Source organism: Alligator sinensis, unplaced genomic scaffold, assembly GCF_000455745.1.
Source record: "Alligator sinensis unplaced genomic scaffold, ASM45574v1 scaffold94_1, whole genome shotgun sequence".
Taxonomy (NCBI): Eukaryota; Metazoa; Chordata; order Crocodylia; family Alligatoridae; genus Alligator; species Alligator sinensis.
The window spans coordinates 717,254-739,470 of NW_005842073.1; the positions used below are offsets into that span (position 1 = coordinate 717,254).

At 47.2% G+C, this 22,217-nt stretch overlaps 1 protein-coding gene across 1 annotated transcript in view; it reads left to right on the top strand.

Moving 5' to 3' along the window:
* The window catches only part of WAPL (WAPL cohesin release factor), a 131,190-nt gene that overhangs the window by 42,716 nt on the left and 66,257 nt on the right, over nucleotides 1–22,217 (top strand). The window contains exon 2 of the mRNA XM_025204240.1: nucleotides 5,384–6,430. Coding sequence (XP_025060025.1) covers nucleotides 5,384–6,430 — 1,047 coding nt within the window. The remainder of the gene's footprint in view (nucleotides 1–5,383; nucleotides 6,431–22,217) is intronic.

Genomic DNA, 22,217 nt, shown 5'->3' on the forward strand with positions numbered 1-22,217 from the left:
TTCCCGCCAGTGACTCTGCAATGATGTCGGCCAGTGCCTTCAGCACCCTCGGATGGAGTTCATCCAGGCCTGCCGACTTAAAGGCATCCAGTTCTTCCAAGTGACTGCACCATCTCAGGGTCTACGCATGGTAGTCTGGTGCCTTGCTGCTGTCTCTCTACAAACCCAGAGAGAGACTTGTCGTGCCCCTCGCTTAGGAACACTAAGGCAAAGAACTCGTTGAGTTCAGCCTTGTCCCCCTGTCCGTCACCAATTGTTTCTGCCCATTTAGCAGGGGTCCTATTCCTCCCTGGGCCTTCCTTTTACTCCCTATATATCTAAAAAACAATTTCTTGTTGTCCTTTACTTGGGATGCCATCCTCAGGTCCATGGTAGCTTTGGCCCATCTAACTGCCTCCCTACAAGCGCGAGCACAGGAGGTATATTCATCTTTGGTGATCATCCCCCTGTTTCCACTTTTTATGTGCTCCCCTTTTGGCCCTTCGTCAGGCTAAGGAGGTTTCAGCAGTTGGTGTGGTGAAGGAAGGCATGGCACTTTACTGTATCTATACTACATGCACCCTTCCCCCTAAAGTCAGTCCCCCAATATTGGGTGCGTGTCTTAAGCACAGAAGCTGATTTTGCTTTGTTGGAATAGAAGCAAGGTGGAACAGAACAAACAGATGCTGTTGGTGCTTGTGGATGTGAAAAACAAAAGAAAACACCCCAAAATGGCACTTTACTTGAAATTCTACATGTTCCTGCACTGAGTCCCACGCATGCCTAGAAGAGGCAGCGCGTTACTTCAGCCTGGCTTGCCTGACGTCTGTAAAGATTGGGTGCCTTAGAGAGGCTTTTTAGTACTTTTATCTAATAGCTGATTAAATCGGCTTTAGCTAAAAGCACCAAAAAGCCCTGCTGAGGCTGCAGAGCCATGTTGAAGTAACATGCTACTGCTTCTTGTAAAGCATACTTTTTTTTTTAATGTCTGTAAACAGCCCATGACTCTCGGCTGCCACTTCTTCCTGGGGCTGCAAACAGCAGAGGTGGATTCCAGTGTTAGCTCTCGCAGCTTCTAGAAAGGGGGAGTATCTTTTGGTTGAAGAGCAACTGAACTGGCCAAGGTGTCTGAGGTTTTGCATTTAACTTGTAGTATCTTGATGAGCCTTGTGGTGTGAAAACAACACTTTATTATTTACAGGAAGTTTATATAAAGAACTATTTACTGTAAAGAGGTCACAGTCTTACTACTGCCCTTGCACTGGTTTGGGGCCTAGCCTTGTTGCTGTCCTGCCATACCAGGAAGTTTCTGCTGCCTCACCCAGACTATTTCCTAGTGTGCCACACTTTCTAGATGCTCTGGCTACTAAAGGATGTTGCAGTTAACCCAGGATAAACAATTTTATCCCAGGACAGAGTGCAGTTGTTTAGATGTCCATGTCTGTTTTCTTGGAATAAATCCTAGAAAGGCTCACAGGATGAGAAATGCTAACAGTTTATCCAGAGACTTTGCTAAGTACATCTAAAAGGTTATCCTGGGATTGCTAGGAAGAAAAGTGGCAGTGCATTCAGCTTCTCACTGAACCCCGATTAGAAGGCCAGTATGGGTGGTGTGGAAGTGTACAGTGTACAGGTCAATCCTTGGATATTTCTGTCCCAGAACAAACACAAGCACAACTAGTCCAAGGACAGATGCAATGTCTTTTCTACCCTGTGTTTTGGGGAGAACTTACTGTCACACGTTCTGCCATGATTTGGGGAATACCCTCCCATATTCTGTCTTCCAAAATCAAGGTGCTTGTTTTATTTGGGGGCCTGTGGCATGTGAGAAAATATAGCATGTATTAATTGCTATTTTATTTTAATGCCAACTTTTTCAAAAAGGCTCAGGGTAGCTTATGGTTATCGTAAAGCATCAGATGGGTGATTTTTGTGGGCTGATCGCAGCACCAGCTGCCATTTTTCTCAGGCTTATTGTGCCAAACCCTCCCCTGGTGCTGATTGGCTGAGGGTCCTGGCAGCCCTACCCCTCGCTGCTGATTGGTGAAGAGTACTGCCTTTGATGCGGCCCCATGTCTCATCACTGATTGACAGAGAATAGGCGTGCTGCACGAAAGGCAGACCTCTTGACCAATCAGTGGCAGAGGGAGGAGAGGCGCAGCTGCCATCTTGACTGCTCTCCTTTGTGTTGGTGGCCCTTGCCCCCTCCCCCACCCCCTTAGGTTGTGAGGCTAGGCTGCATTTATTTTTATCAAGTTTTTTTTCCTAGTGATTCCACACACAATTGTAGAACAATTTCATGGTGTTTGGGGAAATTGCCATTTTTCTCAATTTCCACAAAAATCATTAAATTTACAATTTGACTAGGTTCTTACTTATGGTAGATGAGAGAGCAACTCATAAAAACAGATAAAATATAATGGCGTATAACAAACTCCCCGACCAATATCCAAAAACATAAATTCAACCCTGTCTGCTCCAATCCCATCTATTCCCCTGCCTCTCATCTGGGAGAGTGTGCCAGTCCAGCTTCGCTTCCCAACTTTCCCAACCCCTTCTTACTTTGGTTAAAGAAATTTTCTTACCATGCTCCATCCCATCCATACAAGTTTGCGTTTACCTGCCCAGGATATTGCCAAACCCTAACTTTTGTTTTTTGAGAGGCACAGCCAGGCCCAAGGTCAGTGAGGACCTAGTCAGGGAACTTCTGGAGGGACTAGATGTGTTCAAATCAGCAGGTCCTGATGATCTCCACCCCAGAGTGCTTAGGGAACTGGCAGAGGTCATTGCAGGACCCCTGGCACAGCATTACAAGCATTCGTGGTGCTCTGGTGAGGTGCCTGATGACTGGAGGGCCAGTATGGTCCCCATTTTCAAAAAAGAGAGGAAAGAGGACCCAGAAAACTATAGGCCCATTAGTCTTCCCTCAGTCTTGGGGAAGCTCTTTGAGAAAATTATCCAGGAGCACATCTGCGAGGGGCCAGCAGGGGAGATTATGCTTACGGTCAATCAACACGGGTTCATTAGAGGCAGGTCCTGTCAGACCAACCTGGTGGCCTTCTATGACCAGGTCACAAAAGCCTTGGATGCAGGTGTTGCGGTGGGGTGGACGTAGCCTTCCTGGACTTTAGGAAGGCCTTCAACACTGTCTCTCTCACCCCATCCTCATTAAAAAAATTGGGCATCTGTGGTGTCGATGCATACACAGTCAGATGGGTTGCAAATTGGCTGGAGGCCCGTACCCAGAGAGTGGTGGTGGACAGGTCATTTTTGACCTGGAGAGATGTGGGCAGTGGGGTTCTCCAGGGCTCGGTCCTCGGGCCCGCACTGTTCAATATCTTCATCGGTGATTTGGACGAGGGGTTGAAAAGCACCTTGTTCAAATTCGCAGGTGACTCTAAGATGTGGGGAGAAGTGAGCATGCTAGAAGAGAGGGACAGGCTACAACTAGATCTCGACAGGTTACAGAGGTGGGCAGGTGAGAATAGGATGGATTTCAGTATGGACAAGTGCAAGGTGTTGCACCTGGGGAGGAAGAACCAACAGCATACCTACAGGCTAGGGAACTCCCTTCTCATAAACACAGAGGTAGAGAAGGATCTTGGAATCACTATTGATCCCAAGATGAACATGGGCCGCCAATGTGCGGACGCGGTCAGGAAGGCTAACCACACTTGTCATGCATCCATAGATGCATCACGAGCAGGTCCAAGGAAGTGATCCTCCCCCTCTGTGCGACCTTGGTCAGGCCACAGCTGGAGTACTGGGTCCAATTCTGGGCGCCGCACTTCAGCAGGGATGGTGGACAGCATTGAGAGGGTCCAGAGGAGGGCCACTCGCATGATTGGGGGCAGCAGGGCAGGCCCTATGAGGAGAGGCTATGGGACCTGAACCTGTTCAACCTCCACAAAAGAAGGCTGAGAGGGGATCTGGTGGCCACCTACAAACTTGCCAAGGGGGACCAGCAGGCAATGGGAGAGTCCCTGTTCCCCTGAGCACTACCGGGAGTAACAAGGAACAAAAACCATAAGTTGACTGAGAGTAGAAGAGTAGATTCAGGCTAGATATCAGGAAGCACTACTTCACTATCAGGGCGGCATGGAGCTGGAACCAACTTCCAAGGGAAGTGGTGCTTGCCCCTGCCCTGGGGGTCTTCAAAAGGAGGCTAGACATCCCCCTAGCTGGGGTCATTTGACCCCAGAATCCTTTCCTGCCCATGGCAGGGGGTCGGACTTGATGATCTGCTTAGGTCCCTTCCGACCCTACCAACTATAAAACTATGAGAGAGTTTAATGCATTTCCATCTATAAAATGATTAAAGAATGAGGACTTAACTGGAGTCCTAAAACAAAATTACGTTCTCTTCAACCCTTCAAGTCTCATGGCATTCGAATGTATGTTGAATTGAAAATATGCATCTGATTAATCAGGAAAAGTAAACCAATACTATATTAGGAAATTCATGACCACCAGAACAACAGTGTTGCTGCAGTTCTTGGTCATTTCTTGGCTTTATTTGTGGCTTTCTATTAGTAGTTTAAATGACTTATTCTAGTACTAAACTGCATTCCTTTCCATTTGGCATGTTTTTGTTTACTATATTTTACCTAATGCATTTAGTTCTGTAATCTAGTACGTGATGTCAGTTGCCTAAAATTAAACCTTGGAAGTTCCACCTGTTCTCAAACTCTTTTGAGAAGCCTGTTCGTCTTAATGAAAGCTTGACTTTTTTAAGAACAAGTTAGGCTGCTAAAGACTAATATTTTCAAGGGACCAAATGAAGGTGGGTGGGTGTGTGTGTGTGTGTGTGTGTGTGTGTGTGTGCTTGTTTTAGCTTTAGTTTTTGTCCCTCTATCCCCTCCCCAACCTAATTAGAAAGTGGTGTAGGATTATTCCTTTCTATAACCTGTGTTCCCTTACCATTCTTCATAAAGCTTTTTTGGTCTCTGTGTGCATAGATACTTGTATGTAAATGCATTCGAAGTGAACAGTATTTTGATTTTCATGTCAGAACTAAAGTTGAAATTGAGAGTTATTTATTTACTTGATTTGGTATTTTTGATTGCCCCACTCCCTCAATTGCTATAAATAGCTACCTAGTTACATTTAGGTGCTAATAGTTTTCAAGGTTCAGAGAATGGAGTTAAGTTATTTTTAGTAACCCAAAAACTCATGATGTTGGATCTCAAAGATCTACGTGACAAAGTTTAGGGAGTATTGGAATTCATACATATCCATGGATATGGATAACTTTATTGGTGTTATTGATTTCATTGATATTAAGCATTGAAATGTGTTATGGTGAGATTGCTGACAGTTGGCCTACATATATGTTAGATGAATGATTATAATATGGTTCCATTTATTTTGCTTCTGTATTCATCATTTCTCTCCTCTTTTATAGATAAAATGGAGAATTTTAATGAGGAAAATGAGAACAGTCACTTCATTTACAAGAATGCTGAAGACAATAATAAAACCAGTGTTGAAACCATAGATGTTTCTGGGTACTACATTGAAACCAAGAACTTGCATGACTCATGGGACTCCCATATTGAGAAGAGTGCAGATTCTCTATCAGAAACATCTCAGATGAAGGGATCATTAAGAACTCATTCATATATATGGGATAATAACGATATTGAAGACGTGAGACCTGCAGAGTACATGTTAGATTTTGATAATGAACCTCTCCCAGACATGAAGAACAAGGATGAGGAATTTGATAAAGAAGATATGGAAAATCCAAAGGAAGCCATTAGTGAAGAACTTTTGCAAACTATCCCTAGACCGAGCAACTGCAGGACATATTGTAGATCCAACAAATCAAAGCCACAGGGGGCAACAAACTTTGATAGGCTAATGGATGGCACAAGTCAGTCTTTATCCAAAGCAAATGAGTCAAATAATGATGGTCTGAATTCAGCAAGAAAAGTTGGTTTAAGTAGTGGGACCACTTTTAGAGGGCCAGTTGGACGGACTAGAGACTACACTGTTCTCCATCCATCTTGCTTGTCAGTTTGTAATGTTACTATACAGGATACGATGGAACGTATTGATGAATTTACCACAGCAGCTCCTACTGACTTGGGAGAAGCTGGGCGTTTAAGAAAAAAGGCAGACATTGCAACCACCAAGACTACAACCAGATTTCGACCAAGCAATACCAAATCCAAAAAAGATGTCAAACTGGAGTTTTTTGGGTTTGACGACCAAGACGAGGGAGGGGGAGATGAAGGTGGCTCTAAAAGCTCTGGGAGCTCCAATTATAAAATTAAATACTTTGGGTTTGATGACTTGAGTGAAAGTGAGGATGAAGATGATGACTGGCAGTTAGCAGAACGGAAAGCTAGCAAAAAGCGAAGTAGAACAGCTCCGTCCTGCTCATTGCAGGCCAGCTCTGATGAAAATGAGAATTGTTCCCAGGATAGTCAAATGAGTGCTAATACAGGTAAGCAGGGGTGTCTTGGAGTCTGTATATTCTTAATGTTTATATCCTAATCTTAAATTGTTGTAATCCTCTTAAATTGCCCTTCTTAGTATCTTAAATTCCTGTGCTTGTTGTTGGTTCCTGATGCTTCCTTAGTTACCACAGTAGAGGTTTTGGGGAGAGAGGTTTTAGGGAGCATGAAAGAATGACAGTGGAAGTCATTTTGTTCTCCTTTGAATTGCTTGACTAGCAACACCTCTGCCCTCTGAATACCAGAGGATCCTTGCTGTAGCTTCCAGTTTCAGTAGCTGAGGTGACATTTCTGTCCTCCTTGTACATATAAATAATAATATTGTTTACTTTTTGGGGCAGGATTTTAGGAGTACTTTCTGGTGTCCGGAAACTTGTGAAAACCAGACTGTGCTTCTGGTAATGTGTGGTCCAAATTGATAGACCTCTGATCTGTCTCAAGTTGTTGAGTTCTTAGCAAGAGAGAAAGGGGTTAACTTTGGACAATTTAGTATGGTTAAAATGGGTTTCTGGGCAAGCAGTCTTAAAGGCTGTAATCCTTGAACATAAATTCCTTAACTTTGCTCAAAATGGATAGCATACAGACAGGCAGAGGATATATTCCTAAACACTACTGCTGTTGTGACTTTCCCCACCTTTGTAACTTCAAACTTTGGAGTAGAAAGCATTTCTTTAGCCATTTATTTGTGTAGCCAGAACTTGGGCTGTGTACACACACTCATATGATCTGGGAGAATTCTCCCAGGCTTGTTTTCTTGGTAGAAAAACTTACTTGGAGACAATGTGGACAGATATTCAAATGCTGAACGCTTAAAGTGCAGAGAGCAGCATTGCTGATGCTTTGCAGCCAGAGACGCCTGTGTATACACTTGGTGTGTTCTGCCTAGAGTCTACCTAGAGATGGATAACAGCAATGCACAGGGCAGCCCTGATTAGATAATCCAGCCTGTCTCCCTGCAGCCCAATGTAGGGATTTGGTGGGGAACATGTTCTGTTTCCTGCTCAGCTGAAGCAATAGACCCCGCCCAAGCCACATGTCTTGGGGAAGTGAGGAGGTGGTGGGAACAAAGCACCCTTGTATACTGAAGGACTGTCTTGTGGTTTCTCTCAAATCATTTGAATGTGGAACCATATATGGACAACAGACATTTGCTGCCCTGGAAGAAACTCTTCTCAGAGTGATTTAACCCTGGTTGTTCTTGGGTTATTTTTCTCCTGGAGTGGCCATTTTTGCTCTGACAGCAAAATCCTGAACTTCTGTACACTCATGGTTTCTGCTGGGAGAACAGTGATTATCCCATGAAAAACTGAATGTCTCTATGTGGCCATGGTTGCCAAGGCTTTGATAAATATTTAGTGTAAATAAGTTATACTTAAAAAAAAATATGCATTTTTTTTTAAATTCTTTTCTGGTGTCTTGTGGTTGGTTGAAAGATTTTAATGCTATTCATCTCACAAAACAAAAACATTTTCTATAGGAAGAAACATCAAGGTCATTCATTTGGATTTCTGGCTGTTCCTTAGTGTTGAAGAACCTTTAGTTAAAGGTGCATGATATCTGTTAATGTAGGGATGTCAGAATTGTTTGGGGCCCTGGGCTGGATCTGGACCATGTGGATCCTGCTGGTCCAGATCCAACCTCGGACTTGTGTACTACCTCATCGGCCACTAGGGTGGCGATGGCCCAGGCTCTGGCAGAGGCGGTGGAGCGCAGCGCAGTGTGCCGATAGCTGTCACGCTCACTGCTGATAGCCTTACCTAACAAGGTGAAAGGATACAACTTCTGGGCCCTCTAGTGGACCAGACTCTGTGGGCTGATATGGCCCATGGGCTGCAAGTTCAACACCCCTGTGTTAACTTATACAGGCAGTCTTCAGACTTACAATGCAGTTGGTTCCTGAAAACAGCATCTTAAGTTGAGATGTCGTAACCTGGAACCAATTTTCGTATAGGAACAGTGTTACAAATGGGGGATTGGTTCCTTTATGATGGTCAATACTGCGTGCAGCTGGTAGGTGGTGGAGGGGGAAGGGACAGGACACGGGGTGAAGATCAGCGCCCCCCCCCCCCCCCCCCCCATGGCGGCCCCCCCCCCCCCCCGCCATGGTGAGGAAGGGGCTGGGTCTGGGACAAGCATTGCCCAGCCAGGACCAGGTGGGGGAGGAGGGGACAGTAGCTCCTGCCACTGTGCGCTGCTCATCTGGTAGCTTGACTAGCGGTTCCTGCTGCTGGTCTGAGAGCATGTGCATGTGGCCCCAGATCTGCGTGGGCTGGGGTGGGCAGGGCCAGGGCTGCTTCAGGCAGGCAGCAGGAGCTATGGCGAATTTTTGGGTGCCTGCAGCCCCCTCAGCCCCTACTCCACTGCCCGCCCTGCTCTGATCTTGGAGCACACACTCCTCCATGCCCTTCTGCCAGTTGCCTAACCGGGGCAGGATGAGCATGGGGCAAAGCCGCTGTGCTGCTTTTGAACAAGCGGTGCACAGTGGCAGGAGCCACCTCTTCTCCCACCCCATCCCTCAGTTGAGCCACAGCTTTGAGGGCATGGGTGGGGCGGGCAGCAGAGCTGGGGCAATGGAAGGGCTGCAGCCACCTGAGAATTGGCTGTAGCCTCTGCAACCTGGTGCAGCCCCAGTCCCACCTGCCCCACCTTGCACAGATCAGGGGGCACATATTCCCCCCCCCCCATGCCTTCCCAGAGCAGCGGTGGGAACCACTGGTCCAGTTGCCAGGTGAGCAGCACGCAGCAGTAGGAGCTGCAACTCACACCTCCCCGCACCCGCCTGGCTCTGGCCAGGCAGCGTTTGCCCCAGTCCCTCCCTCCGAACAGGAGGCGTTGATCTGCCCCCCTCCACCCTGCGCCCCTTCTTTTCCCCCTCCCCTTCCACCACTTACCAGCTGCACACAGTATCGACCATCATAAAGACAAAACACATGTTGGAACGTCGAAAAAGGGTGTAAATTTATAAACATCATAAGTGACGTTCCTCGCAACTCAAAGTCATAAGTTGAGGACCGCTTGTATTGTAGTGGACTTTAAAAGAACTGTATTCAATGACTTCTGCTTTATAACTCTCAACCATTGACCCCCAAAGGGATGTTAATTATGATATGGTTTTCTAGCCTGTTTAGCAATCAGTCTAACTATGGCAGGGGTGGGCAATTATTTCGAGCAGAGGGCTGCTTAGCAACGTTTGGTGCTCGACCACCTGAGCAATAGCGATCATTGCCTACTGGAATTCACCATCCAGCGCAGGGTGTCGAAGGCCTGCAGCAAGGCAGCAGCCCTAGACTTCAGGAGGGTGGATTTCAATGAGGTAAGGAGACTATTCAGGGAGGTACTGAGGTCCTGGAGGGGAGGGGAGTTGGGAGTCCAAGAAGAGTGGTTGTTCCTTAAGGAGACGATCCTCCAAGCCCAAAGGATGACAATCCCCACACGGATCAAAGGGGGCAAGAGCGCTCAAAAACCCCCATGGCTCACCAAAAGCATCCAGGAATGTCTCAAAGCCAAAAAGGAGGAGTACACCCAATGGAAGGGAGGGGCCATCACCAAGGAGGATTATACCTCTGCTGCTCAAGATTGTAGGGGGGGCTGTTAGGAAGGCTAAGGCATAGATGGAACTGGGACTAGTGATGCGGATCAAAGATAACAAGAAGTCCTTTTTTAAATACATAGGGGTAAAAAGAAGGTACCAAGTAACATGGGGCCTCTGCAGGACGTGCTTGGTAATCTGGTGGTCGCACCAGATGACAAAGCTAATCTCTTTTACAGATTCTTTTCTTCCATTTTTCTGAGCAGGGACAGGGACATATCCCACCCTCCAACTGGGAATCTGGACAGACCCAGGGGAGGCGCAGCCAGGCCCAGGGTCAGTGAGGACCTAGTCAAGGAACTTCTGAAGGGACTAGATGTGTTCAAATCAGCAGCTCCTGATGATCTCCACCCCAGAGTGCTTAGGGAACTGGCAGAGGTCATTGCAGGACCCCTGGCACAGCTTTACAAGCACTCATGGTGCTCTGGCGAGGTTCCAGAGGACTGGAAAAGGCCCAATGTGGTCCCCATTTTCAAAAAAGGGAGGAAGGAGGACCCTGGTAACTATAGGCCCATTAGTCTTACCTTGGTCCTGGGGAAGCTCTTTGAGAAAATTATCCAGGAGCACATCTGCAAGGGACCAGCAGGGGAGGTTATGCTTAGGGGCAATCGACATGGGTTCATTAGAGGCAGGTCCTGTCAGACCAACTTGGTTGCCTTCTACGACCAGGTCACAAAATCCTTGAATGCAGGTGTCACGGTGGACGTAGTCTTTTTGGACTTTAGGAAGGCCTTTGACACTGTCTCTCACCCTGTTGTCATAAAAAAAAATTAGACAGCTGTGCTGTTGATGCCTACACAGTCAGATGGGTCAAAAATTGGCTGGAGGGCCACACCCAGAGAGTGGTGGTGGATGGGTCGTTTTCAACCTGGAGGGACGTGGGCAGTGGCGTCCCCCAGGGCTCTGTCCTCAGGCCTGCACTTAATCAGCAATTTGGATGAGGGGGTGAAAAGCACCTTGTTCAAGTTCGCAGATGACACTAAGATGTGGGGAGAAGTGAGCACACTAGAAGAGAGGGATAGGCTACAACTAGATCTCGACAGGTTACAGAGGTGGGTGGATGAGAATAGGATGGATTTCAATACAGACAAGTGCAGGGTGTTGAACCTGAGGAGGAAGAACCAGCAGCATACCTACAGGCTGGGGAACTCCCTTCTCATCAACACAGAGGCAGGAAAAGATCTTGGAATCACTATTGATCCCAAGATGAACATGGGCTGCCAATGTGGGGACGTGGTCAGGAAGGCTAACCGCACTTTGTCATGCAACCATAGATGCATCACGAGCAGGTCCAAGGAGGTGATCCTCCCCCTCTATGCGACGTTGGTCAGGCCGCGGTTGGAGTACTGGGTCCAGTTCTGGGCGCCGCACTTCAGCAGGGATGGTGGACAGCATTGAGAGGGTCCAGAGGAGGGCCACTCGCATGATTGGGGGCAGCAGGGCAGGCCCTATGAGGAGAGGCTATGGGACCTGAACCTGTTCAGCCTCCACAAAAGAAGGCTGAGAGAGGATCTGGTGGTCGCCTACAAACTTGCCAAGGGGGACCAGCAGGCAGTGGGAGAGTCCCTGTTCCCCCGAGCACTACCGGGGGTAACAAGGAATAACATCCATAAGCTGACTGAGTAGATTCAGGCTAGACATCAGGAGGCACTACTTCACTGTCAAGACGGCGAGGAGCTGGAACCAACTTCCAAGGGAGGTGGTGTTTGCCCCTACCCTGGGGGTCTTCAAAAGGAGGTTAGACAATCACCTAGCAAGTGTCGTTTGACCCTAGCATCCTTTCCTGCCCGTGGCAGGGGTCAAAATTGATGATCTGCTTAGGTCCCTTCTGACCCTACCAACTATGAAACTATGAGCTGTCGAGGGTTGCATGGGTAGCCCCGTCCCCTAACTGGCATCTTGGGACCAGAAGTCCCACCCCTAACCTCTGACCTTTCCCACCAGAAGTCTCTCCCTTTGACACCTGGAAATACTCCTTTTGGGAAGGGAGAGTTGCCATCTTAGAACCAGAAAAAAACAATTCCTATACTAAAAATCAAACACCTACTATATTTTATTACAGAAAATATTTTTGTCATGACTTGTATTTGCGTACTGTATGTTGTGGGGATTGCATCATTCAAAAATACATTCTTAGTCTTTTATGTTGTGGGGAGGTGTGGTGGATAGGGTGTGGGGGGAGTTTGTAAGGGGATATGGCTGTGTGGGGGGTATAGGCTAAGTTGGGGGGTTGTGTGGCATGTGGGAATGTGGGTGTGGAACGCAGTCAATGCAAGCAAGGGGTGTGTGTGTGTGTGGTTTGTGGGATGTGAGAGAGGGTGGGAGGGGTGTGGGGACCCCCCCCGCCCCCCCTTCACTCCCCCCATGGCACAGCAGCAGGTAGGGGCACTGGTGCCTGGCTCTGGCCAGCACTGCATGTCACAGCAAGGAACACAGCCCCCACCAGGCTGTTCTTTTTTTCCCCAGTGCTCCCCGCATTCCTGGGTGCAGAGGACGGAAGCCCCAGGTACTGAAGCTGGCTGCTTTCCCTGCCCCAGCCTATTCCAGTGCCTGGGGCTTCCCTCCTGTGCCCCGTGAGTGCCGGGGAAAGAAGTGGGATGGCGGGAGCTACACTCCTCAGCACTGGCTGGAGCCAGGCACCAGCATTGAGCAGAGTGCTCCCGCGCCCACTCTCCTCCCCGCTACTGCTGTCCCCTCTGCCTCTCGGGGTGCACACGATGGCGGGGAGAAAGTATGGGAGTGTTTCCCATACCCTTCCCCCCCCTCATACCCACATCTGCCCACCCGAGCTCCGTGCTGCTGCCAGCCCCCTAGGTGAGGGCTTTGTGCTGCAGCCAGCCCTATGCTGCACAGTCCCACCCAGATGTAGCCCCGCCCCTGCCCCCAGCTTTCCTGCCTCCTGCCTGGAGGGAGCAGGACACTGGGGAAGCCTGCAGCAGCAGTCCCACCTGGTGGTAGTGGGGCCTACCCTTCCACCCAAAAGGGTGGGAATGAGGCTGTAGAAGAGTAGGGGGAGTGGGAGGAGGAAAGTCTATGCTCACTCCCTTCCCTTTAGTATCTGGAAGGCAAGTTGCCCCAACCATTAAGGGGTAGGCCACAGGAGTGGCTGAAACAGGGCAACTGCAGGGCCTGCTCAGAGACGGCAAACAAAAGAAGCCTAGCCAGGTCTGGGAGTGTAAAAAGAACTAAACCCTTACCTGCAGAGTGCTCTCAAGGAGAGGAGAGAAGTATCCCAGCAGGGAAAGCCAGTGTTGCAGGGCACCACAGGAGAACATAGGGCTGGTCCGACCCCCTTAAGGGTTCCCACTGGGAAACAACCTCTAGAAAGGGAAAGCCCTATGTGGAAACACTAAGATGGGGCTGCAACAGCCCAGGCTGTTTATAACTTCAGGGGAGGAGTCACTTGATGTTAACTCATCCCAGGTGTCTTCCCTCAATACAGCACAGATGAGCTACAATGGGGACCAGAAACCAGTGTTGATAGGCTGGGAGTACAGGGCAGAAAGCCCAAAAGGACACAAGCAGTAGTGAGAAGGGAAACCCTGCACCAGAGAGCAAGAGAGGCCAAGTGTGAGGAATACTCCTGCCCATGTTTTTGCATTTTTGTTTCTAATGGACTGCAGAGGCTTCCTGGGAATCATCCAGGAAGGTACTGGGAGACATTCTTGTCTGTGACGCCTTAACAGCAGGAGCCTGTACTTAAGCCAAGAGGACTGTGGTGGGGTAACTGGGGTTGGAGAAGTCCCCTGTAAGACCTGTGAGGCTCTGTTACAGGCCATAACTGATTATTTGGGATTTTTGGACACAGCCCTGACGGCGGAGCTGGTTTTTCCTTCTAGGGGAGAGAATTCTCCAATTATTACCATCAAGTCATGGCAGGCAACTGCCCTGAGAGGGTAGAGTACCCCTTTAGGGGTGCGCGGTGCTGGTCAAGCCATATACAAGGGGACTTGTCCACAGAGGTATAATAGGATATACTGGGGGCAGATGCAGGCACCTTGCTCCTACCCTTGCGGGTGGAAGGACTGGGTGGGGTACAGTTCATTGGGGGGGGTGCTGCAGGCCGAATGGAAGTACCAGGCGGGCCGTATTTTACCCTCCCCAAACTATGGCGTTCCTTTTTAAAGTACGTGCATATTCTTCCTCCTAACCAGCTGCTGATTATTGAGTCCAGTTACTACTATAGGAAATGTACTTATGCAGAGTGCTGTTGGGGTGCTAATCTAGGGGAGAATTCTGAGTAGTGTCTTTTTCAGTTGTAGATAGGATTTAGTATTGTATTTTTCCCCTCTTTTGGTAGCTGTGTTTTTGATTTTTTTTTAAATATCATTCCATAAGGTAGTTCTTGTAAATCTGCCATGCCAGTGTCTTCCTCAGGAAAATTTTTAATGGAATAGATTTTGTTTTTCACTTAGTAAAACCTTTCTTGCTTCTTTATTACATTTTATCAATTCCAACTTCTTCATCCTAACAATTCAAGATGTAATCTTCATTGCTTGAAATGACATCCAAATGAGAATTTGTAGGCAGTGATACAGATCAGATTAAACTAAAGAATAGCTGGTTCTGTTTAGATTTCTAAATGTATTCATAGATTTCTAGAGCCGGAAGGGACCTGGTAGATCATTGGGTCCGACCCCTTGCTTCAGGCAAGAAAGAGCGCCCCAGCCAGATGTCTGTCTAATCTCCTCTTGAACACCTCCAGGGTAGGGGAAAGCACCACCTCCCTTGGAAGCCCATTCCATATTTTGGCAACCCTTACCATAAAGAATTTCTTCCTTATGTCCAATCTAAATCTGTTCTCCTTCAGTTTGTGGCCATTATTTCTGTAACCCCAAGGGGTGCCCTGGTAAACAGAGGGTCCCTTATTCCCTGCTGCCCCCCAATGAGTTTATAGGTAGCCACAAGATCGCCTCTCAGTCTTCTCTTGCAGAGGCTAAAGAGATTCAGATCCCTCAGTCTGTCTTCATAGGGTCTTACCTGCAGGCCCTCAACCATATGAGTAGCCCTCCTTTGAACCCTCTCAAGGTTATCCACATCCCTCTTGAAGTATGGTGCCCAAAACTGGGCACAGTACTCCATCTGCAGCCTCACTAGTGCCGCATAGGGGGGAATTATCACTTCCCTAGACCTGCTTGTGATGCTCCTGCTGATGCAAGAAAGAGTGCAGTTAGCCTTGCTTATTACCTCATCACACTGGTGACTCATGTTCATTTTTGCATCAACCAGGACTCTGAGATCTCTTTCCACTGTTGTGGTACTCAGAATGGTATCCCCCAGTCTACAGGTGTGTTGTAGATTCTTTCTCCCCAGGTTCTGCACCTTGCATTTATCCTTGTTGAATTACTCTGATCTGCCCACTTCCCCAGTCTGTCCAAATCTGCCTGAATGTGCTCCCTGCCCGCCAGTGTGTTAACTATGCCCCATAGTTTAGTGTCGTCTGCAAATTTGGACAAAGTGCTTTCAACACCATCATCCAAATCGCTGATGAAAATATTAAATAGTACTGGTCCAAGGACAGAGCCTTGGGGAACACGACTGCCCTCTAGGGAGAAACCGACCCATCTACCACCACTCTCTGGGTGCGTCCCATAAGCCAGTTTTTCACCTACCTTACTGTGAAGAAAATCCACATCACAGCTACTCTGTTTGCTCATAAGTATTGGGCACGACACTGTGTCAAAAGCCTTTTTAAAATTCAGGTAAATAATATCTACTTCGTCCCCTGCATCTAAACACTTTGTGACCTCGTCATAAAAAGAGACTAGGTTAGTCAGGCAGGATCTGCCTGCTATAAACCCATGCTGGTTACCTCTCACCATTGTGTTACCTGCTGACCCCCTGGAAATGTGATCCTTTATGATTTTTTCTAAGGTCTTGCCAAGAATAGAGGTGAGGATAACTGGCCAATAGTTACTCGGGTCGTCCTCCTTCCCCCCCTTCTTGAAGATAGGGACCACATTGGCCGTTTTCCAGTCCTCCAAGACCTGTCCCAAGTGCTATGAGCGCTCAAACAGTTGCGTCAGTGGTTCTGCTATGTCATCGGCCAATTCCTTTAGTACCCTTGGGTGAAGATCGTCGGGGCCTGCCGACTTAAATACGTCCAACCCTTCCTAGTTCCCCTTTACTAAGTTAGTGCTAACCGTTGGTGGATTGATATTATTCTCACTCCAGACTAAAGACTCATTGGGAGGTGCATTTGTATCCGTGTCCAGGAAAACAGAAGCAAAGAGATTATTTAAGAGCTCCACTTTTTCCATCCTATCAGTTATGAGTTGCCCTAGTCCGTTCTGTAGTGGCCCCATGTTACCCTGCACCTTCTTCCTGCTCCCTATGTACTTAAAGAAGGATTTTTTGTTATTCTTAACCTTTGTTGCCAACTCGAGTTCTGTATCTGCTTTCTCACTGCTTCCCTGCAGCGCGAGCCAAGTAGGCATACTCCTCCTCGGTGGCTGCCCCCTGCTTCCACAGCCTGTAGGCCTCTTTTTTCCTCTGAAGGCTCTCTTGGATTTCCCTGCTCAGCCAAGAAGGTTTTTTGGCTCTTTTTGCCTCCCTTTTGCTTGTCCTGGGATGGTGTCCCTCTGTGCCTGTAAGATCAGTCCCTTGAGGAACTCCCACCCTTCTTGGACTCCCATCTCACAGGTGTGATTACCCCTCAGTCCCATCCTAACCAGTCTCCTGAGCTCATTGACATTGGCCTTCCAGAAGTCTAGTGCTGCTGCCCTACTATTTGTCTCTCCCACCTTACGCCAGATGGTGAATCCTATCAACTGGTGGTCACTGTTACCAAATTTGCCCATTACTTTGGGGTGTGCTCATTTATTAGGGATAGTTTCTAGGGTCTTGGTGATTCTGTCAATGTGCTGCTTGTGTTACTATACGGAGCTGTATTTCTCCCTTCTGCAAGCCCTCACCCCCAGTGGAGCTATCTTGCAGGACTCAATCTCAATGGGACTGGGTTCCTCCAGTCACCAAATCAGTCATACACACAAACACACACAAATTAGCGTGACACGCCTGACCTGGCCGGGCTGATCAACATGAACAGGCTGACACCCTCATATGCCAAGAATCAGTTCATCAGAGCAACAATAAAATGCAGTCAGACACAAGCACACAGGTAAACAGAATCCCTCTGAATCCGGCTGGGTGTCCAGCTGACACCCTCATGGGCCAGCATTCAGTTCATAAGGGCACGTCTGAGTCAAACTGGGTCAATCAGCCTGTACAAGCTGATCCCCTTATGTGTTTCAAACTCAGCACGTCCCAATCTTTGGCCTCTTGATGAGCAGACCCCACAATAATTTGGGCTTCACAGGGATCTTTAGCATAGGTAAAAGAAGCATTGCTGCAGAGTACAGGAGGAAGGAGAAGCAGAGAAGGAAAAATATACCCAATTACTACCAGTTTGACTATAGAAGTTATTTATTGCTAAGCATATGAAATATATAATAGTACTAGTAGTAATAGACATGCAAAAGAAAAAAACAAACAAACACAATGACAATACTACCCCGGTTTCACTAAGTATTTGGGGAAACTTAGCTCAAGCTTAACTGATACAGTTCAGGTTCAGAAGTTTATGCCTAGAAAGAAGACAGAGAACGCTGGGATCTCACCTAGTCCACGGTACTCAGGCTGCAAAGCTGACAGGCACAGTCCGTAGCACAATCCTTGAAGAGAGAGATGATCTGTTCTTCCAGCATCCCAAGAACGACAGGGGATGGTGTCAGCACAGGAGTTTTCTTCTTCTTAGTAGTGTAAATCATTGTCTTTTCTATTGACAAGGGGTTATCTGGTTTGGACCATCTCAGGAAACTGATTGATAATCAGGAAACACTTAAGATTAGGGAGTAACCCAAATACTTGGGAGCCAGCTTGAGATTCCTATGGGTGGCAGATATACTGATGGGATATCTCATGGTTTCTTCAGGAACAATAGATAGCTTGCAGCATCAGGATTTTGGATTTTTACTTGTTGTGCACAAGCCTCAGCTTAGCATGACTTTTCCAGATTTTACTATAGTCTTTTAACAGACTTAAGACAATTATTGGGGTGCTCATAACCTTTTGTGGAGAGGACTCCCACCAGTCATCTCGGGAAAAGTATGACAACACCTGGGATTAGGGCTCCAGCAGGCTGGATGATGCGATGAACCCTTAACCATTGTTCAAATGTTGTCCATATCCCCTCTGACTCGGTCTCTTGTCTCAGCATTCCCTAACCCGGCAACCGAGTTTTAGTCAATCATGTTTAAATTGGCCTCCCATAGTGGGACCGGGGAATGTATGGCCCGAGATGCCTATTAAACTTAGAGGTGTGTGTGTGTCGGTGGTGGGGGGAAAGTCCTTAGTAAATCCAGATTAGAACTGGTCTGATAAATGCTGAGCTGGGTGTGTGTGAATGTGGGTTGATTAACTTGTGAAGCACAGATTCCCCATCATGCAGTTCTCCCCTGCTTCTCTGGTCCCTGAATTCACTGCGGTCTCTGTTTCAGGCTTTCTGTTCTTCCATCTCTCATGTAAATGAATGGTCATCTGGTTCCATCTTGGAAGCAGATGAGACCTAGGGCAGTTGTTTCACTCTTATCACCCTTATCTGGAGGGTCTTAGGTGTGTCTCTCACGGCATCTTAATTAGTTTCGTTTAGGTGGGGGGGGGGGTTAGTCCTTTGTGAGTCAGACAGACTGCATCCTGTGCCAGGGTTGCCCAAGAATACAGAGCTGAGGCGTAACAGTCACTATCTTCTAGGTTACCTTGTACCTGTAGCTCCCCTACCAAGTCCTCCCCTGAGGACAGCACCAAGTCAAGTAAGGCATCTCCCCTAGTGGGACTGCATACCTCTTGTGTTAGATGCAGGTCCTTTAGGCAGCTTTAGAACTTGTGTGAATAGGCAGACGTAGCCAACTGTTCCTCCCAGCAGATGTCTGGGTAATTTAGGTCACTCGTGACAACTAGGTCGTTTGAGCGTACTGCCTTTGAGAACTGTTTTGACAATTCTAGGTCTAACTCTTCCCCACTACCAAATCCTTTTCTCCCCTACGCCCTTGTAAGCTGACCCATAGGACTTCGATTTGCCTGTCTTCTGTCCCCATCTTTATTACAGAGGATATATAATGTTCCCTAACATATAGACCAGTGCCCCCCCCACCCACTTTTTCCCCAATCTATCCTGCCTGTATAGCCTGTAGCCTTCAAAGGCCACTGCCCAGTCATAGGTAGGGTCCCACCAGGTTTCTGTTAGACCAACCAGGTCGAGATCTTTGTCTGCAAACAGGAGTGCAAGTTCCTCCTGTTTGTTTCCCATGGTTCTAGAATTAGTATGGAGACACCTAAGCCCCTTAATAGGTGCCCTTAGTATTCCCGTATCCTGATTCTTAGTGGGCCCCTTAGTACTTACCTTATCATTTCCAGCATGTGGTTTGTGGCATGTCCTACCCGATCTCATCCTGAACTCGGTATCCCCGTCCCCTGATGAAACTAGTTTAAAGCTCTACGTAGGTGGTCTGCCAACCTTTAAGAGAACAGACTCTTACCTTTTGGAGAGAGATGTAGGCCGTCCCATCCCAGCAAGGTCTTATCCTGGAAGTAAAGATCATAGTCTAGAAAGCCAAACCCTGCATGGTGGCACCAGCTCTGAAGCCATGAGTTGACCTGCTCAATGCAGTTGCCGTGGTGCTGGCCATGGCCGCTGACTGGGAAGACCAATGAGAAGACTACATGTGCCCCCGAGCCTCTAAGCTTGTCTCCCAGAGTCATGTAGTCAGCCATGACCCATCCCGGACTACGGGCCGCATCATTCTTTCCAACATGGATGAGGACCATGGGGTAGTAGTCAGTGGGCCTGATCAGGTCTGGAAAGCTCGCTGTGACATCCCAAATCCAAGCTCCGGGCAGGCAGCATACCTCCTGTACTGTAGGATCCAGGCAGCAGATGACTCCCTCCATTCCTCTCAGGAAGGAGTCGCCCACTATGATGACTCAACGTCCTCTCCTCTGGCTGCCCGGTTGCCTCTCTACCTGCCTGGTGGTAGCTGTGGATGTGGCCTCTGTCGCTGTTCTCTCTCCTAGTGATGCTAGGGCATCATACCTGTTTCCCAGCTGCACTGGGGGAGTTGTACCGGTAGTGCGAAGTCTAGATCTGCGACGTCTGGATCTGGAGGTGACTGTATAGCCAGAGTGTAAATGGTAAGAATAGGAAGTCTGCAATCTCTTTGCAGTTTCTAGGCCTTCTTATGATTCACTTCTTAATTTTTCTTGGGACTGTCATGACCTAATATAATGGTTTAAAAGTGTGAGGATAACATGGCTAACTATAACAACAAGACATTTCTAGGTGCCTTTTTATCAGATTTTGAGATCTGATTCTAAACTGGCAAGTCAGATGAATATAGTGTCATCTCTGAAATTTAGCTACTGAGAAAAGTTGTTTCCAAACTCATGAAAAATTGAAGTGTTGAATCAAGACTTACAAGAAAGGTTAAAGAGGATAAATTTCTGCTGTCAAAAGTAATGCAGGAAGGAGGTGATTGTTAGCAAAATATCACTGAGGGGGGGAAAAAAAAAAACAATTTAAAGATGATTCAATTTTCCCATACCAAGATCATTAGCATGACCCGCCAGATAATCTCTAATCCCCACGCCCTGTTATTGATCTGATTTAATGCTTTTCTATGATATTGGTAGGAAACCATAATTGAGTACCTGCTGTTAAATGTAACGTACCGGATTAGGCCACTTGAAATTGAAACATTACATTTTATCTGTAACCTTCAGGGATTAGAGTTAATACTTTCAGCACTGGAATGCTTCAGATAATTCCCATAGTAAGAGGTTCTTCCAATTATGTTTGTGGTACTTTTAAATCAGTCTTTTTTTTTCTTTTTTAAGATTACAGGACTGCTTCACTTGGAATAGGATGAAAAAATATGTATTAACTTCTGTTAATAGTATCCTAGAAGTCCTCCCAGTTCTGGAAATCTGTCGGACATTTTCCTACATCTGTCCATTTAACATGCATAAATTAAATATCTGTTATGGGTGGATGTTTTAGAACTCAATTTCTGAGACTTTTACTACAAAACAACAATCTCTTATGCAAGCCAGCAATCAGTACTTTAAAATACTGAGGGGGCATCTTGGTTATCATCCCATCTCCATTGTTTGACTGTTCTCAAGGTCATTATGTGATAGAAGAATCAGTTTTGTAGCCGGTATCAAAATCATGGTGGTACATGGTGGTTCAATGAATAACTGTCCATTGCTGATGGGCTGAAATGTTCTGAAGATGTAGGTAGATCATCATGTACCTGTACCTGTCTGCAACAATGTAATTATCAAAATAACATAATCCAAAGTATGCTGTTTTACTCCATTTTGAAATAATAGCCACCTGACCAATTGAGGAGTGTGGTTGAGACATGACTTATTTCAAGAAACAAATTGTCCTGCCATCAGTTGACCCAAAGAAATGTATATACTTTCTGGGTGTCAGAATAGTCAGGATTTTTCTTTTGGAAATTTTATGGACATAAATCTAGGAATAGAATCATAGAAAATTAGGATGGGAAGGTATGTCAGGAGTGCATCTAGTTCAACCACCTGCTTCCAGGCAAGAACATCCAAACCTAAACTATTCTACATAAATTTTGTTTAACCTACCCTTAAACTTCGTGGTACAGATGTTACGGCCTGTCTAGTTAATCTGTTCCAGTGCTTAACCACCCTCAGAGTCAGAAAAGCCCTGAAAGTTTTAACTGTTCTTCCAGATCCCCAAATTGTCAACTGCTCTGACTGTCAGCCCTTCATTAATCTCATTGGATATCAAGCCTTAATTTTAATCCTAGCATTTAACTACTTCATTGCAGATCATTTGACCAGCAGTGAGGAGGTAGGACTGAGGTCATTCAGACATGGAGGTTGAATATTGTTGCAAAAATGACACACAGCTAGAACAGAGGTGGGCAAAATGGTGGATCTGGCCCGGAGCTGGACTTTTTCCCAGCAGCCCTCATCTGTGTTGCTGTGGCTGGTTTACACGGAGACCCCAGAAGCAACAGGGCCTTGACAACATGGGGCCAGGATTTCCATGGAGACCAGTCCCAACAGTGCTGGCAGAGTGGGCGGCTAGGCAGGGAGCTGCGATGGAGCTGGGATCGTGCAGTAGTGACAGCATGGTTAGAGCTGGG